The 19,152-nt window shown below is 40.4% G+C and overlaps 1 protein-coding gene across 2 annotated transcripts in view; it reads left to right on the top strand.

Moving 5' to 3' along the window:
- rev3l (REV3 like, DNA directed polymerase zeta catalytic subunit) overlaps nucleotides 1-19,152 on the top strand; it is a 107,118-nt gene that overhangs the window by 61,069 nt on the left and 26,897 nt on the right. For both annotated transcript variants that reach the window (XM_057822074.1, XM_057822075.1), the window contains exons 14-24: nucleotides 2,719-3,584; nucleotides 3,664-3,749; nucleotides 4,802-4,927; nucleotides 6,531-6,723; nucleotides 7,020-7,134; nucleotides 7,221-7,336; nucleotides 14,530-14,648; nucleotides 14,772-14,890; nucleotides 15,535-15,676; nucleotides 15,838-16,082; nucleotides 17,197-17,305. In XM_057822074.1, coding sequence (XP_057678057.1) covers nucleotides 2,719-3,584; nucleotides 3,664-3,749; nucleotides 4,802-4,927; nucleotides 6,531-6,723; nucleotides 7,020-7,134; nucleotides 7,221-7,336; nucleotides 14,530-14,648; nucleotides 14,772-14,890; nucleotides 15,535-15,676; nucleotides 15,838-16,082; nucleotides 17,197-17,305 — 2,236 coding nt within the window. The remainder of the gene's footprint in view (nucleotides 1-2,718; nucleotides 3,585-3,663; nucleotides 3,750-4,801; nucleotides 4,928-6,530; nucleotides 6,724-7,019; nucleotides 7,135-7,220; nucleotides 7,337-14,529; nucleotides 14,649-14,771; nucleotides 14,891-15,534; nucleotides 15,677-15,837; nucleotides 16,083-17,196; nucleotides 17,306-19,152) is intronic.

Here is a 19,152-nt window from a genome sequence, read left to right as displayed (position 1 = left end):
CAGTGGTGGCTGCAAATGGTATACAGTATGATCTGTATTGTGTTCAATTAAGCGTGTTAAGAAAAAGATCGTCTCTTGCTCCGCCCAATGCATGATGGGACGTTGGGCAACCATGACTGTTAGAAGTAGCTGCCAAAGTTTAAGCCAATAAAAGGCACGGTCCAATGAACGCCTGTGTTCACTCGCATTTCTCTGCCTTTTTGCTCTCAATGTGCTAAAACGGCGTCATTGTAAACAGTTTGAGGCAATGCATGAACGGGTCATTCCGTGCATGCGTTAATTGCGTCAAGTATTTTAATGTGACTAAGAAAATTAATTACCGCCCAATAACGCGATAAATTTGACAGCCTTAGTAAAAAGATGTCAATGGAATGGAGGGAGGGGACACGCCACTAATTTTGCTACTGAAAGTCCGACCTGCATCAGAGTTGGCAAGTGTTCACATGGTTTAATGTTATGCTAACCTGCAAAACTCGAATGGGAAGCTGCTTAGAAGTGTCTTCCTGTATGTTTCTACTGTTAACATTAATTAAACTGTAAGAAATGTAGTGAACTATGCTCGAATCTATAGAACTAGCATAACGTGAGCAAGAAGCTGTTTAAAGAGAAAGCTCCCAGTCTGTGGTTCACAGGACAGTGTTGACAGTCAAAAAAAAAAACAAATGCTGCTGCTTTTCTTTTTGTAAACTGCCTGATTTAGAAGGAAAGAAGGGTAGAGCGTGTTGTGACTTTATACTTTTGAAACCAAATACCCTGACCCCTGTTCCCGTATTTGTTTGGTTTTATTAACATCTTGTCCCCAGTAAAAAGTATGTTATGCTGGTATAACGTCCGTACCAATGTTGATACCAACGTACGCCCTTGCGTAGGTATGTTTCAGAACGAATCTCAACAAAGGAGACAGGTCTGAACGCACCCTAAAACCCACCTGTGAATATGCTAAGTATTTGTGAAAATAGGTACAAACTATTATAGTACATTAGCCTCCTGCTGGATTCGTCCTAAGGATGGGTATTCGCCTGAAATGTTTACATCAATGTTCATGGAAATTGATTAATTTGTTGTTGTTTTGTTTTTCTTTTTTTCTCTGGGACAAAGAGATTCTCTTTGGATGGTTTATAATTTTTGCAGTCAATAACCAAAGCTGCTAGTAGTTTAACCCTTTAACACCTAAGCCTATTTTGGCCGAATTTGCATGCATTTGATGTTGCCTTTATATTTCAAAGAAAAAAATGTTTAGAATGGCCAAGTTGGGTCCCTTTTTTCAGGACACCTTGAACTTCATGTCCAAACTGTCGTTTTCTTCACTGACCAATTATAATCCACATTTTGGACCCAAAAAGACAAAAAAAAATCCCAAAATCTTTTTTCAAAATTTGTAATGTTGATGTCCCATTGACAACCAAACATGCTCGACCAACCGTTTTGAAGCTTGATAATATTGATTCAACTTGTTAGGATAAACATTCAATAGAAAAAAATAAGATTGAATAGTTTTATGTTTGACAATTCGACACAAACAGCAGGTATGGTCATATGCGTTTTTGGCCTTTACACATACTATGGTCAAAACAGGTTATATACAGTGCAAAATAGTGAGAAAAAATATTATATATATCATCTAACACACAAAGGGTTTGGATGATATCCCTTTTTGAAGTTAGGTGTACCCATCACCTTATCAAAAGTATATAGCCTTCGTACATGCAATCAAGCTTCTCGAACACACATCTACATACAATTGCAAAGATTATAATGAAGAAAAAATATATATAACATTGAAAAAAAGTATTTTAAAAAATATTGTCAAGTAGTTCAGTTCAATTCAAATTTTTAAGGCATACGACCCAATAAAGTTTTTGTTTTTTTTCCTGCGCACTCAATAAGGCTGCTTCTTGAACACGTCACGGAGCTGCGTCACACACAATGTCACACAGCCTACTCTTTCGCCGTTTGCGCGCTGCTGTCACTTCTACTCGCCGAGACGGCGACTCATCCAAAGAAAACAAGTATAAATACGGCTCATCTTCTTCCTTGAGTTAATGAAATAATGCATTAGCTTGCGCTAAATGTAGTTTTAGATTCATTCTGCACGTTTCAAAGTCGCTCGTTCAAACCAACCGGCCGTTGCTCGCTTCGCATGCCTCCCTTTCATTAGTTGGCGCCTCGCTCGGAAATTAAAAATGATCACATTCGGTTCGTCCTTCTTGACATCACAACGGCTCTTGGGATATGTAGTCTTTAGTGCAGCTTTTGGGTTTGAAAAAGGACAAGAAATGATGCAAATATGGAGATCGATACATGGTCCATGCAGCGTTTTAATGCATATTTATGAGTGCAATAAAAATATAAAATTCAAATGACATTATCTCCCGTTTTTCTTGATCGATTGACTTCAAATAAAAACTGGTGTGGACATCAACTTCCGCACTTTCAAATGAGACCAACCAGCGGCACGTGGGAGATGTAATTACAGCGTGACGATGCTTCAAAGACGATATGCGTAAACGCGTCGCTGCCGACACGTTCGGTGTTAAAGGGTTAATCTACATGTGTTGGTGAATAAAACCATTTGGTTAGGTATTTATTTGCTATAGTTACCAAAACTTTGAATATGAAACTAGTTGTGTTACTGACACTAGTTTGAGGTAGTGGTTGTACAATGCTATCTTGTTGTCTTCAACTAACTGAGTTTGTATTTTTCCCACATCTCTTTAGGGAGGTTGGTGGCCGTAAGCTCGCGGTGGAAACAAGACTAGTCAAGGAGTTGAAGGAGTTCAGTGGAGGACTGTCTTTAGAGGGACTGCATTTGTGGAAGACAGCCTTCTCAGCCATGACACATTATTCCACCACCCCGATACCGTCTGTGCCAGCCCAGGGAGCACAAACGAGTCAAGATCAGGCTTTGACTGACCCGTGTTCGACCAGTGACAAGCAGGTAGTCCTTCTGCCCTGCAAAAGTGCACCAACCCGGGAACGTGTGCAGCTATGGTTGGAAGCCAGGAGGCAGTATGAGACTTTACAAAAGGGGATTAGAGATGCAGAGTTGCTAAAGAAGGACGAGCTGAATGTACACAAGGAGAGCAACCGGGATACTACCGAGACAGCTGGTCCCAGCTGTTCCAGTTCAAACGTCAACATGTATGGGAAAATTGGCATCAGAACTCAAAGGAGAGGAAAGCGTAACCTGTCACCAATATCATCTCTTGCAAAGAGTCCAGGCAATCAGTGTGACTCGACAGAAACAAGTCCAATTTCAGATGAAGGTTCTGTTCGGCTTGAAGATGATAAAAGAACAGAGGATGATAAAACTAGCCCTCCGGGTTCTCCAGAGCTGCCTTCATGGCAGCAGCCTAGCAGCGTCTTAGCTATTGAGGAGTTGAACCAAACAAGACGGAGTGAAAACTCTCCTGAAGCTCTATCCCCTGGACTCTCCTTTGAAAGAGTTTGTGGAAATCGTAGCCCCCGTGTCAGTAACAAAGAAGAGATGAGTCCTCACCACCTTCAGAGCACACCCTTTTTAAAGAGACATCTAAGAAGCACTGAAAATTTGGAACCTGTGTGCAGCACGCCCATATCTAAAGGTAAGAAGCCATTTCGTTGTATACATTTTTTGGTCTAAATTGTTCATTTTTCACATTGGTGTTGGAATCGCCACTGCAGGAGACCCAGTTGCGCAGAGAATCCAGCATAGGCGGGGAAGCCAAGCAGAACCCCTAAGAAGAGTGTTACTTAACACACAGATGAAGGTTAGACCATAGATTGTCCTTTAAAACTTAAAAAAATTAAATTTATATTTTAAGAATAAACCTCCATTCATTCAAATATAATTACCTATACAAGTAGTTATGACGTACCCGACTGCATAACAGTTGCCCCTTTCAGACCTATATCCCGCTAAATTCATGTTTGTTGTCTGCATTGCTGCAGAGATTGAAGAGGTGGGGGTTCAGCCTATTAGTGCTCAGACCACACGCCGCACTCTACATCAAATTGGTGTGCATGGCTGTCACCCCAGGAGGAAGCCTCTTTTGAAGATGGTACACAAGAAAGCCCGCCCGTCTCATGTGACCATAGGACATGGTTCCAGTAATCCACGTGCTTTGTTGACATGTCTTCGCAAACTGTTTGCGGGCTTTCTTGTGTACCGTCTTCAGAAGAGGCTTCCCGCTGGGGTGACAGCCATGCACACCAATTTGATGTAGAGTACGGCCTCTTCAACCACCTTTTCAATCTCTGCAGCAATGCTGACAGGACTCCTGTAATGAGTCACATGACATTTTGGAGGGAAAATGACAAGCAGTACTCAATTTGGAAATTTAGGGATGTATGTATTTACTAAGGGGTGTACTCACTTTTGTTGTCAGGGGTTTAGATATTAATGGCTATATTTTTAGTTATTTTGAGGGGAAAATAAATTAATTCTATTATAGAAACTGCACACATACAGTGGGGAGAACAAGTTTGATACATATTGGCAGTGTATCAAATACTTGTTCTCCCCACTGCACTACCTTTCATTGTGTCAAAGTGTCATTTCTTCAGTGTTGTCCCATGAAAAGATATAGTTAAATATCTGTAAAAATGCGAAGGGTTTACTCACTTTTGTGATACACTGTAAATATAATTCTTGTCCTCGTTGCTCTGGGATCGTGTATCATCATCTAATTGTTCTTCCTCCGACTATCTTTGCCCTGACTTTTTTTCTTCAATATCAATTATCCAGAAGGTTTTGCCCACTTCATTTTCATATATGCAATGTTATGATACGATGTACAGTACTTGTATTTGTCTTCCACAGAACCATTTTGCTGCTTTGAACACTCCAAAGAGAGAGAATTCTCAGATAGAAGGTCCCAGCATAGCCAACTCCTACGGGTTTAAAGTAAGCATGCATAACCTGCAAGATGCCAAAGCTATGCACGAGGTAAGGAAGGCCTTCTCGTCACCCACAAATAACTAAATGTACTTTTTTTTGTATTTTACTGTAAATGTAATTTAATCAAAACTATATTTTCAGCTCTATAAGGCGCACCGTCAATGAATGGGTTATTTAAAAATTGTTTTCATATACAGGTAGTTACGAATGAGTTCCGTTCCTACGCTGGCGACGTAACCCGGATTTCCGTGTAATGATGAGTGTTAAATACCCCTACAAAATAACTATTCAAAAAGTCTAAAAGTATTGTATTTTGTTGAATGATGGATGCCCTCTGGTGTCAGAGTTGTGTCTGGCTGGACTGTGACCGACGAGCAGACTCCTCTGACATCCTCTGACATGGATAAAGTATAACTGCACTTGGCCCACGTAAGGCTGTAAGTTGTTTCAGCTAACATATTGAATGCAGTGTGTGCATTTATTAAGTTTAGAGCTACAGTTTGTGGAGTTATGTGTGAGCAATTTGCTAAGAGAATTGTAAATACGTTAGCATTCGTAGCATTTAAGCAAGTGAACTTTTGTTAGGCAAATTAGGCTAATTTAATCGACTAAATTTACATATACATCAGACTAGATGGACGTTTGAACACCAATTGTTTTGTGTCAACTGTTTAATCGTTAAAATGTGTGTCTTTTTTAACATAACTGTACATACAGAGGTATGAAAAATTATGCATAAAATCTCCATCAAATGTGACCTAACCTTTGTCAAAAAAAACTGTCTGCTTTAACTAAGATCACCCAAACATTTATAGGTTTTCATATTTTAATGAGGATAGTATGCAAACAATGACAGAAGGGGGGAAAAGAAGTAAGTGAATCATCACATTTAATACTTTGTTCCCCCTCCGTAGCTGCAGATCAGTCTGGCACATCGATCAGGACTAATCTTGGCCCATTCTTCTCTACAAAACTGCTGTAGTTCAGTCAGATTCCTGGGATGTCTGGCATGACACATCATCTCAATGTGTTTTAAGTCTGGATTTTGACTTGGCTACTCCAGAACCCGTATTTTGTTCTTCTGAACGAGACTCCTGCGTCGTAAAGTCGAAATCGCGCAAGTCAAGTATGTCGTAACCCGGGGACTACCTGTATAGGGCACACAGCATTATAAGATGCAATAGTAGTAGTTGTGGTAGTGGTAGTAGTTGTGGTAGTGGTTGCGTTATGCATCCACTAGATGGAGCTGCGCTAAAGGGAATATCATGCCATGATTAACCAATATTGATGCAACTATAAATCGTCTCAGATTACAGGCCGCACTGTCGGTTTTTGAGAAAATTTTAAGCTTTTAGGTGCGGTTTATAGTGCGGAAAATATGGTAGATATTTTCTGTTTGTGCAGTTGTTGAAAACTTTGCTTCTGAACATTTTGAATACTTCTATCCAGAAAGTTTAAAGTTGTATTCAGTATAATAGAGCTAGTTAGCCTTAGCTTAGCTTAAAAGCTAATAGGATCAAAACATGGCTGTCACTATGGAACTTGTCTTAACTGTCTTAACCAAAATAGACATTCTTTCATTATAGACGAAATGCTATTCATGTGTTTGCCTTACTGATGTTTAACTGATCTCATTGTCTTTTTGTGTCAGGTTCAGCACCTTACATTAATGGGGATGGAGCTTCATGCACGAACCCGACGCGACCTCGAAGCCGACCCTGAGTTTGACCCCATATGTGCCTTATTCTACTGCTTGACTTCTGATTCTCCTTTGTCGAATGTAGACAGCCGCCAGTTGACAGGTGCCATTGTGGTGCATCAAGACCACGAGAGTTGTAACCAAGGTAAAGCTCAATTACAGTATGTATTGCTTTGTTCCTGAAAACCCATTTGGTTATTGCTAATATGCAATGAATAATTTAATTCATGTGCTCCAAAAACTGGCATCACATTGTGGTATATAACTGTTAAACTACCGTATAAATGTTAAGATTTATATTTACAAAAGAAAAAATATAAACACTTAGTCATATGGTTTTTGTATGCTGCGGAAAAACAAGTCAAGTTACATTAATGACGATCTATTACAGTTGGATCACTAAACCCTGTGCTGAAAATGCTTTGTTTTTATCACACTCAGCAGGCCAAAGAGGAACAGCGCCCCTGCTGGTCAGGTCTGGTATTTCTGGGCTGCAGGTGAAGTACACTACAGATGAGAAGATGCTGTTTCAAGAACTGGTTGCCATCATGAGAAAGTTTGTGACAAAATAATCACTATTTTAATTTTAAAAAATAGTACGCCTGTTATGTTCAACAAAGTTGTATTTCTGCGATTTGGCAGGTTTGACCCGGATATTCTGTTTGGGTATGAGGTTCAGATGCACTCGTGGGGATACCTTCTCCAAAGGGCTGCAGTTGTTGGGGTAGATCTCTGTCAAGAACTGTCACGCATACCAGGTAAGACGAACTTCATTTAGTACTAATATAGGGCTGCAACTAATGACTATTTTCATAATCATAGTCATCTGTCAATTTTCTCAAAAAGAGTCCAATGTTGTTGGTTGTGAAGATGTTTATTATTACACTTCCGGTGATTGTGAAGCTAAACACGCATAACAAAGAAAATTCTACATATTGCCCTAAAATACAGAATACAGGGTGTCTTCGGGTTACAGGTCCTCGACCTACAACGTTTCGACTTTACGACACTCGTGCCTCATCTGCCATTAAGCCTAGCAAGTAGAGGAGTTCCAAAAAAATCGATTATTACATGCATCGCGAATCGACACCTGACTATTCAGTTACTATTCATATAGGTTCAAAAACGATGATTTTCGCTCGCAGCGGAACGAAATTCAAGACACGTCTGCCGCCCGGAGACCGTTAACGGACGCACGCACAACGTTATTGTTGTCCCGGTTTCTGGGAGAGAGATTTACTCCTTTTTAAAAGACTGGAAAATAAATTTGTGTATGAGACAGGCGGCAACAGGAGCGTGACCCGGCGGTCGCGCTTTTGTGCGCAAGTTATTTTTTAGAGCGAGAGGGGAAGAGAGAGAGTTCGTTGCTCCTTGACTTTCAGATGTCCAGCAGTAGTTTTAAGGCATTTCAATTGAAAAATGTCCTGAGTGTGTTGCTAAGACCTGTGTGTGTCTATAAGAGGTGAGTACACGAACCCTCTTGTACTGTTTAGCGTTTATTGTTGTTGTTTTTGAGATGTTAATAGTTAGCGCTGAGTACTAAGCTAATTCGCTAACGTGGATTCCATATGCAGAACGTGTAAAACCATGATTAAGTACAGCGGTAACATTACAAACAATCTGTTGTTGCAAGTGCTGCCTGGGAGCAGACAGGCGTGTGTGCGCGTGGGCGGGCAGGGAGAGAAGAAAGTGCGCGCGCTGTAATGAGTGTGTGCTGGTGATGTTGGAGGCTGCCGGACTTTTTTATGTGCTCGGCAATAAACGCCACAAGTTAAAAGTGATGAAGAGCAGTTGTGATTTCCACCTGTTACACAAGGGAGGTAACACTGTGAAAACAAAGTATATTGGTTAAAAAAAAAAAAAGTCTTCTTTCTAAAGACACTTTGTTTGTGTCCAGAAAATGTGGAATTCATTCCACCAGTGTAAATTTTAATGTATTGTTGAGAGAAATAAGTACTCCCTTTAAAGTGGTTAATGTTTTTGCACTTTCTTGTAAAAAATAAATAAATAAAAAAGCAGCTTAAGGGCATATTTTTGTTGTATGGGCATGTCTCCATCATTCCTGTTGAATCATAAAAATATTTTAAATAAATAATGGACATAAATTTGTTTGGACCCCGGACTAAGCGGAAGATAATGGATGGATGGATAATGTGTGATGCATCGATAATCGTGATAATCACGATAACAGTGATCATCGTCAATACCATAATCATCGTTCAAAAATCGAATCGTAGCACCCTGAATCGTAATCGAATCGAATCGTGGGGTGCCTAAGATAGCACATCCCTACTAGCTAGTGCATAGTACTCGCCTATGTTTGTGCGCTGGGAGGATCGTTGCCTTTTTCGCCCTCCTGTTTTCACATTATGGCCCCAAAGAAGAAATCTGGGTCGTCTAGGGTCAGCCAAATGAATAGCAATTATCATGGAAACAAAGATTAACACCATAAAAAGAACTGAGAAAGGAGAGACACAACAATGCACATTGGTAAAGATATCCTGCTTCCAGACCAAAATTAAACTGTCGTGCGAAAACGTCTTGTTCATCACCAAATGCAGTTTTGTGTTGACAGAGACTTTATTTCACCAACATCAAATCAAACAACTTCTGGTTCACGTAACCTAAAAATATGGACAGTAATGTAACTAATCTGATTGCATGCATGCCTCCTGTTGGAATGTTGATGTGTTGAGTGTGGTGTTTTCTGGGCTATCCCCAAATGCACCGCGTGTCTGTCTGGAGTGAGGGAGGGCGGGGTGGATGAGTTGGCAAGATGGTTTTGTTGGCGTTGGATACGGTCTACAGAAGTCGTGTTCCATGCTATCAGTTGCAAATAAACCATTGAAAAGCCTAACTCTCCATCCACCTTTCAGTAATGGTAAGTACTAGGGTTGTAACAAAAACCGACACTTCGGTACCAAGTCAGTACTAAGATTCTGAAAATGTGACGGTATTGCCTTTGTTGCAATACTCAAAGTATCATCGGCACTGTGGCGGCAGACCTGTGGCCTATACTATGTAGCCGGTTTTCTGGCTTAGCAGGGTAACTTCGAGAGTAACTTTATCACGTGCGACGTAAGTTCGCGACTATGCGAGACTACGAAAGGTGGATATGTTGGAACCGAGAAGTGTTGCCATGGCAACACACGCCAAACCTGGTCGTGTCAGAGTTAGATCTTGCTTAACATCAGGATTCCAATTAACCACGCTCTATTTAAACACCACTCCTCCGCGGACGTGTCCTCCTGACAATGACAGCGTACTTGGACGACCCATACGACATTGGCGCGCGGATTGTGAGGGGCTCTCTCCGGAGGGCACGGGTATTTCGAGACCGCCAGAATCCGCTGGCGTACCCGGAAGATGTTCTCCATGAAAGACATATTTTCAACTGAGGGAATTCTTTACCTATGCCAACTGATCGAGGCGGACGTCACTAATGTAACCCGCCGAGTCAGGCCCTCACAACCGCGCAGCTTGTGTGCCTGTCCGTGTGCTCTTTTGCCAGGGGACAATATATGTATTCCATGATTCCATCGGTGATGCTGAATATCTGCGTAAGAACACTGTATGCCGTGCGATTTGGAGTGGGGTATGGAAACGCTTCAAATTGATTGTTGAAATCGCTGAATGTAAACGAATGCGGAGCTTTGCTCTCATACAAGAAATATATTTAACGGACTTTCCAGCGTTATTTCGTTGTGTAAATGTATTTATAATAATCATAGAAATATGTAGACTATTTAAACATTGAGAAAACTTGCGTTTTTTTCTGCCAACTCGAAGAGATTAAATTGTCAAATCCACTGATAGGACAGACGCACAAATATAAAAGATATAAATGTTTATTGAATATGCATCTTACAGTCTTGTTTGTCAGCGAAAATTCGTTGCTTTAATTTACGCAACAACGCATGGCATCCCCGCATTTTCTTCTTCTCCTGAGTCCTCACAAATATAACATAAAATTTTGGGAGGGGGGGTCGGGCTTGGGCCTGAAAATCAAGTTGATTGATCGGACTCGGGTCGGGTCGAGCTGGATTTTTTAGGCCCAAACTAAAAAAAAGAACATACGTATTCATACAGTCAAGGAGACTAAACATACAATCATCCTGCTTCATGTGGTGATGCGCGATAAATTATTTCTTACTGTTAACGTACCAAATCTTCTTTTATTGTCCTGACAGCAGGCTTTATTTCTTTTCATGGACATAAGTAAACTGGCATATTGACGCATTCACAAATCACACGATCTGTAAATTCGCTGTCAACAGACCCGTCGCGCTCAACTCGCCGAATCGGTGTTTGATTTCGCGGTGAGGGTGGATTTTAATCATCGCGCATTCCTCCTCTGTGAAGTAAGGTGCCCGTGCCATCGTCACAAGTAGTGTTTGACTCTGCTCTCCGCCCCCTTTTATGTGAACGCGCAGTAACTCTGACTGGGTTGACACAGGTTCGACTAATCAACCTCATAATCAGCGTCGTAGTACCGATTGATCACAAACTAGACAACCAGGTTTTGTCAACTCCGGTTACCCGCTGGTAAACTGGATTACTTCTGGGGAGGTTGAACTCGGTTCGTAGTATAGGCCACTGGCCGCCACCTTTGTGTTGTTTTGTTTGTTGTACTGGGTGACACAAGTTGCCAGATAATGTCATTTACACCGGTTTTAAATGAGCGGTTTAGAGGTGCATCGATTAATCGACAACTAATCGATTAGCAAATTAATCGACAACTATTTTTTTAACCAATTAATCGTTTAGGACCTTGTTCACCTTAAACTTGTCTAAGTTCTTGAAATTATAACATATATATATATATATAACTTTTCATTCTTAGTTGTAAATATCCGATTTCTTAGTTATATTTTTGTTAAGTCATAGTAGCACATGAACTAAAATCTGGTTTTCCTCTGGAAAACAACAATTCACATTTTTGCCAATTTTCGGACATCTTGTGGTCCAAACTAGCTTAATAAGGCTGCAACAGCTAATCAATTAAAATCGAATAATAAATTAGTTGCCAATGAATTAGATAATTGATTTTTGCCAGCAGCTATGAGCAGTCTCGATTGGGTCCTTGTTTGTGTGTAATGTGAGGTTGGGTGCACATGTCGGTGATTAAAGCAAGAGAGAGAGAGTTCACTGCTTCACTCAGGTTGGGTTGCTGAATTAATAATATTACTAAGTGTCAAGCGTTCGATTGTCTTTAGTGTGGTTAGATCCAGTGTGCTTTTGTTAGAAGTGAGTCAATGAAGCTAATTGTATTAATTGTATTCTTTGTTGATGAGACGTTACTACTTAGCATTGAGCACTAAGCTAAGCTAGTTAGCGATTCGGCTAATCAGTGTCTTTATTGTCTGTTTGTATTGTGTAATGGAGAAGCATATTAGCACCCGAGTTGTTAGACTACTAAATTTCTGGTATCGTGACATCCCTAGTAAGTACAGCATTTTATTTTTAATTTGAATGTATTTTACTGTTTCTATATCAGTATTTTAATGTAAATTTAGACTTTAACAGAGAAATTCGGGTTACGCCGCCAGCTTAGGAACAGAACTGGTTCATAATTCGAGGACTCTGGGCATTTATTCATTTGAGCGCCTGCTAGCCTAATGCTAAAATACCGTAAACACCAGGGGTCCTCAAATACAAATCTTGAAGGTCCGCTATTATTTTTTTCATACAAGCATGGGTCCATTTATTAATGTTGGTCAAGTACAAGGCAGGTCGAAGGTGGTAAAGTTGGTTTTCTTTTGACAAACAAAAATACTAAATAATTGACAAGATCTGTCATTGAGGTGCAAACAATAACTATTGACAGTACATTTTGTAACTGTAAAACCCTTGCTGTCATCACTTCATACACTCTTTTATTATTTCTCCATCAGAGAACGGCTTCTTATGTTTGTCATTCCATTCTTCATTGAAAGGGCAATTTTCATTGTCCAGTTTTCTTCACTTGGTCAACGTTGAGCATGCCATTTTGTTAGATTCAGTCTTCTACTGGTGGCACGAGTGGTGTTAGTGAACATTGATTAAACGTTGTGATCTTCGACTGGTGGCATGTGTGGTGTTAGCGAACGTTGCTTAACGTTGTGGTCTTGAACCTTGCCCGCATGCAGCGAGAGTGCCGGGGTAACACGGGGAAATAAATAAATAAATCATGTTTGCTCACAGTATGACTCACGTTCTTGAATGAAAAATAAAGTACACGTCAGCATGTACAAACACATTGCAAACTGCCGGGTGCGACTCGTGTTTGAGGTTGCAGACACTGCTGCGGTCCGTCCACGCTAGCTAGTAGCATGCAGGGTCTCTCAGCCAATCAGCGCATCCATGCACGCTCTCTCAGCCAATCAGTGCATCCACGCAGGCTCTCTCAGCCAACCAGCACATCGTTGTCATAGCGATGACAACAGAAGTGAAAACATGTAAGATATTTGACTGAAAATCAAACACAATTTAGCGATGAATAGTAGCGCATAGCGATAGATCGGCGATTCATACAAATGATGTATGTTGAAAAAAAGTTGGGTTTTTATCTTTCGTTTTTTCGTACGTCCGTGGGTCCGCAGAGAGGTGTGCCACGGTCCGGTTGCGTACCGCGGTCCGCTAATTGAGGACCACAGGTATACACCATAGACCAGGGGTGTCCAAACGTTTTGCAAAGAGGGCCAGATTTGGTGTGGTAAAAATGTGGGGGGCCGACCTTGGGTGACCTCCTTTACGTAGAACAATATATTAGTTTATTATACTCTTGGTCCGTTCCTCATTGCGTCCCGAAGACCGCGCTGACTGTGTTTTATTTCCGCTTTGCCTGGTATAATTCAATAATCGGAATTTGGATGTTTGTGAATCCTTCTCGAATCTTTCACGGCCAAATCGCGAATAATCTAAGAATCGGAAATTTTGCACGCCTCTAATCGGCTCACATTGAACTCTTTAAAAACAGCGACTGTCTCTTTGCAAATGAGGCAGACACAGTTGTTGCGTATTTTAGTGAAGAAATAGTCCAATTTCCACCTATCCTTGAAGCGTCGGCCGTCGCAGTCAACTTTTGTTGTTGTTGATTGTCGCCATTTTAGAAAATTGGAAGTAAAAGGTCACACGGGGTAATGTTGCTTAGAGTGCTGCTGCCTTTCAGTGGGTAAATGAGGAGCACCATTTAGTGTATAGGTTAGTTCATATGCTGGTAGCAGTACTGCTAACCAATTTATTAAGTCTGTGTGCCGGCCAGACGTTATTGATTTTATGACGGAGGCTGGGGGCCGGATGAAGTTTGACCACGGGCCGCATTTGGCCCCCGGGCCGGACTTTGGACATATTTGCCATAGACCATATACAGTACCTAATAGCCTACTACCGTACCTACTACCATAGACCATAGCCTAATGCTGACATATACAACATATACCATAGAGACCGTCGTATAAAAACTAAGTTATTATATTTTTGGGGAGGTTGGGGGGGGCTCTGTTGTAGGACCACCTTAATTTTCCTAATTTTTCCCCTCACAGTGCATTTTTTTTAAAGTTAATTTTACAATTATACATTCAGGTTTAAGGAAATTTAAAACCACAATTCATATATGATTTTGCTTGTTTGTTTAGCTAAAGTGCAAATGGCTTCACCCACTATATGTTGATTTGGTATGCACATGACTATCGGAATGTTTTATTGCTAGAGAAAATAAATGTAATGCAGTATGAGGGAGTACCCGTATATTTTCTAGCATCACTCCTCAGTGTCCGTGACTGAATGAGCTATTGGTATTCAGTACTAGTTATGTCAAATCAAGTCCTGGTATCACAATGCCACAGTGTTTTAGTGAGTGCATGATAGTAAAGATGTGAGTCAAAGCAAGTGAAATGGTGTCTTACTTCACAAGCCCAATGCAAAGCCTCTAGTAATTGAATGCCTTATGTGGCTCTGTGCGTGTCCTCAGATGACTCAAGAGACAACCGCTTTGCTGCAGAAAGGGATGAGTATGGAGCAGACACAATGACTGAGATCAACATCGTTGGACGCATATTACTCAACCTGTGGAGGGTGATGAAAACAGAGGTAGATGTCCCAAGATGACCTCCCTTTCTACCTTGCCTTAAGTTATAATTTGCTTCCTTTTCAAAACTCACCACCTGAGCAATTGTTTGATCTCATTCATATTCCCTCTTGGCCTCCTCCCAGGTGACACTGAACAACTACAGTTTTGAGAATGTGGCCTTTCATGTTCTCCACCAGCGCTTCCCATTGTACAGCCCACGCACGTTGTCTGACTGGTTTGATCACAACACTGACCTCTACAGGTTTGTTTTCAGCATTGCACATGCTGCATATACAATTTTTGCAAATCCATGTGACATGACAAAAAAAATAGCATTATTATTCGAATTAAAATCATATTTTGAGATGATTTGACTATATACAACAATTTGGCAAAGAGCAGATGACGAGAAATGTGCCTTTAAATCTGCCGTTTAGTTCCGCCTTTCATTATAGCACTCTGGGGCCTCCATTTTGGTGATGATGTCAGGGAATGATTGATTTCAGCGGATTTGGCATTGAGCCCAATGGAGGAGGAAGCATTTTTCAGCGATTCTGGTTCAAGTGTGGATTTTTTTTTTAACGCTATTGTCGATCCAGAGGAAGTATGTGACATACTATCATATATGTTTGAGTCGTATTTGGAGGAGGAGGAAGATTCAGAATGAGAAAAAGGCGACAGAGGCAATAAATACGAGGCTGATGACTAGAGCAGACTGCAAAATGTCATCATTGTTCATGCCAGGGCCCCAAGCAACTGCCTGGTTTGCCTGTGCGCTAACCCCGCCTCTGCATATTCAATGTTGTTTTCATAATTTTCTGCGGGATCTAAAGTGGGCCGCAATATGGACACTCCTGCATCAGAGATTGTGTGGGATAACACTTATCTGATGTATACTTATGTCAGGTGGAAAATGGTGGACCATTATGTGAGCAGAGTGCGGGGTACCATGCAGCTTCTACAGCAGCATGACATTATCGGCAGAACCAGTGAGCTGGCCAGAGTGTTTGGGATCCAGTTCTTCCACGTTCTCACTCGAGGGTCACAGGTATTTCATCTCGATTATAAAATGAGATGGTCTATATTCATTGAAGTTAAGTATTTTATGGTTCTTCTAAGACTCTGATTATTCATGATTTGGAAGAAAACTCATGAAGCAGACAAATTGGATGGTGCTAAACCTATGCAATGAAAATGTTCTTTTTGCAGTACCGTGTCGAGTCCATGATGTTGCGTGTAGCCAAGCCACTCAACTACATCCCAGTAACACCCAGCATCCAGCAGCGAGCGCAGCAGAGAGCACCTCAGTGTCTGCCGCTAGTGATGGAACCGGAGTCGCGCTTTTACAGCAACTCTGTTGTCGTCCTGGACTTCCAGTCGCTCTATCCCTCCATCGTCATCGCGTACAATTACTGCTACTCCACTTGCCTCGGTCATGTGGACAGCCTGGGAACGTAAGAAAAAAACAAGCTTGCCTATGACATGTCCTTATTAGAATTAACGGGGGAAGGAGTTGATTTTGCTATTGACTTTTAAAGTGTATAAATGTGGATGTTTTGAATAGGGATGTCCCAGATCACGTCATTTTTAAAAGATCGGAATCTGGTGAAAAAGATAGTGTTCTTAAATTGTATTTATTTTTTTTATTTTTCAGTATTAACTCATTGGTTGCCATTGATTACAATAAACGTCCAATCCCTTTTGATTGGGACGAGTTGGCAACGATTGTTCGAAACATGATCACTCAATGCTAGTCTTCCCAGTTCAAATAAACTTAACGTCAGTCGCAAAGAAATAATCCTAAGGTATAAAAGATTAGGTATGTTCTCGATCCGATCACGTGATCGGAAATTGGACCTGAGCACCTTATTTCTAAAAGATCGGAATTGGGTGGGAAAAGATGTTTTCTGCCACCTCCGGCCTAAAGCGTAACAGCACGAACATAAAGCAACGATCATTTGGCCCATAAAATCTGCACCAGAAACGTAAAAACGGCAAACGTGATTGTTTACTGTTTGTAGAAAGTCTTAAGTGGGTTAGAAAAGTGTTTGTGCCAAGCAGAGACTACACTCAGAACTCTGAACACTCTATTGAAGGGAAGAAATAGGGCTTTTGGGGCAGTCTCAGTTATAATGTCAGGACTCTGTGCACTCATCATGGTATAAAAAAGTTAAATTAACACTTTAACTTAACACATTTAAAGGGCTACAAAGCAACAAAAGATGCACAAGGATAATGTCAAAAGAAACAAAGTATGTTTTGTACTACGGAACATTTTTAGAAGATCGGCATCAGGTGGAAAAAGATTGTGTTTTTAAGGTTTCTTTTTTTAAAGGCCACAAAGCATACTGTCAAGAGACAAAAATATCTTTTAATAAATTAATGAATAAATTAATAAATTCCCGAGGTATCTAATCTGTACTCGGTATCAGCAGATCCCAAAAATCGAGTGACTCGGACATGAACTTGGGTGCAAAAATACATGATTGGGACAACTCTAGTTTTGAAACAGTTCTTCTTTATTTTTAGAAGGTTAAGAGAATGTGTCTCCACATGTGTGTTTTTTAGGACAGATGAGTTTAAGTTTGGCTGCACCTCCCTGCGGGTTCCCCCGGAGCTCCTCTATCAGCTCCGAAATGATATCACTGTGTCACCGAATGGCATCGCCTTCGTCAAGGTAGGCCAACAATATGTATTGAAAACAATAGCAATTACTGTAAATACATGACATACATTACATAAAAATGGTCATTGCAGCTGAAGTATGAATAACATATTGTACAGGTAGTTAAACCTGAATCAGCCTTAAGTGACTATTGAAGAAGGAAAAAAGTAAAAAAAGATTGTCAACTTTCTCCTTTTACAGGTTTACGACGCACAATTCAGGAGCAAAAAGAAAGCAATAAACACTAAAGCTAAATACATTTAGTCCTAAATCAGTGCTTCTCAATTATTTTCTGTCACGAGTTATATTCAAGGTGTGGTCATCACGAAGCACAGACCTTTAAAGGCTAAAGCAACATTGCATATTCTTTCCGGCCAAGATAAGAAAACAAATCTTACCGTGTGTACAAGCCTGCATGGAGAATGGAGACAACACACTGGTGAGTCGGGGAGGGTGGTGCGCAGCACGTCACATGAGCGACGAGAAACAGACAATGCTTCGATGCAGGCTAACTACACAAATAATGTCATACATTGTGAACATGTGACGGAAACTGGAGCATTTTCATCGCGTCTCGTTATGTTTTTGTCTCCCAAAACTGTTTTTAGCTCGTTATCGTCTCGTCGTCGTCATGAAAGTGTTTGTTGACAAAATATTTTCGCTAGCTTCATCGTTGATGAAAACAATGCACCTCTGCATAACATTGTTTACTTGTTAACATAAAAAAAAATATATATATATATATCAGCTTACAATAAAGTATAACTTTATTGACATTGTTTTTGAAAAGACAAAGCGCATCAATTTGCCTGATTAGAAACACTCGAGGCACATTTTTTTACTATTTGATACTGAAAAATAAAATTTAACTAAATCAATGTATAATAATAAATTCAAATGGATTAGCAACATTGACTCAGAAAACAATATGCCAAACAAAAATTAATAAAACAAAAACAAGGGTCATTGCACAGAGGGACCGTTTCTATTTTTGCAAGTACTTATATCGTTCAGCATGAACGAGATCATGTCTAATGCTGCAGGCGGTATCAGCTCCTCTGCTATGGTATGGTTTTTTCTTTTTTTTTTCTTCACTGAGCAACTAGTTATGCCACCTTGTATGATGCTAACAGTGCTTGTGAGTTTACTGATGTACCACTCACAAATCGGGATGATTGTTGGCAATATTCAGCAAGTTTTCAATGAAAAAAATTCAAACGGTTTATCGATGTAATTGGGGTCTCATATCTTTAGGTGACGTCCTTATTGATTTCGCTTCATGCTGTCCGCTGCCAACATTTTTGGGGACGGTTAACATACCGGTCTTTCCTCGTCTCCCACTGTATTAAAAGTGAAGCTAAACGCTACGTACGCTTTGGCGTATTTCCTCATCTTAGCTTTCAGGAGACTTGTGATATCCTGTTTTTTGCTGTGTGCGCTTGTTTAATGCAAAAATACTGCGCAAACTCTGAAAACGAGAGCGACACTGCCAACCACTGAGTGGATGTGCAATTACACGTTATTCTACTACGGCAAAAAAAAAAGGATTTTTTGCAAGGTCACATGCGCCCGGCATTGTTTTGCACCGCCCAGGGTGGCGTACCCCACTATTTGAGAAGTACTGATTTAGAGTAACAATAAGTTTTAAAAACAATAACAATGTATTCCAAAAAACTAATTGCAGCTGTAGTATGAATAACATGTAACAATAAGTTTTAAAAACAATAACAATGTATTCCAAAAAACTAATTGCAGCTGTAGTATGAATAACATGTAATGGACAAGTATTTAAACCTAAAGCAACCTTAAATGAATATCAAATACCAGCCGCGTCAAGTGTAAAACCGCGAAGTAGTGTC

Source organism: Corythoichthys intestinalis, chromosome 19, assembly GCF_030265065.1.
Source record: "Corythoichthys intestinalis isolate RoL2023-P3 chromosome 19, ASM3026506v1, whole genome shotgun sequence".
NCBI lineage: Eukaryota > Metazoa > Chordata > Actinopteri > Syngnathiformes > Syngnathidae > Corythoichthys > Corythoichthys intestinalis.
Note: the sequence above shows the minus strand (reverse complement) of the source record. Positions and strands in the feature narration are given on the sequence as shown.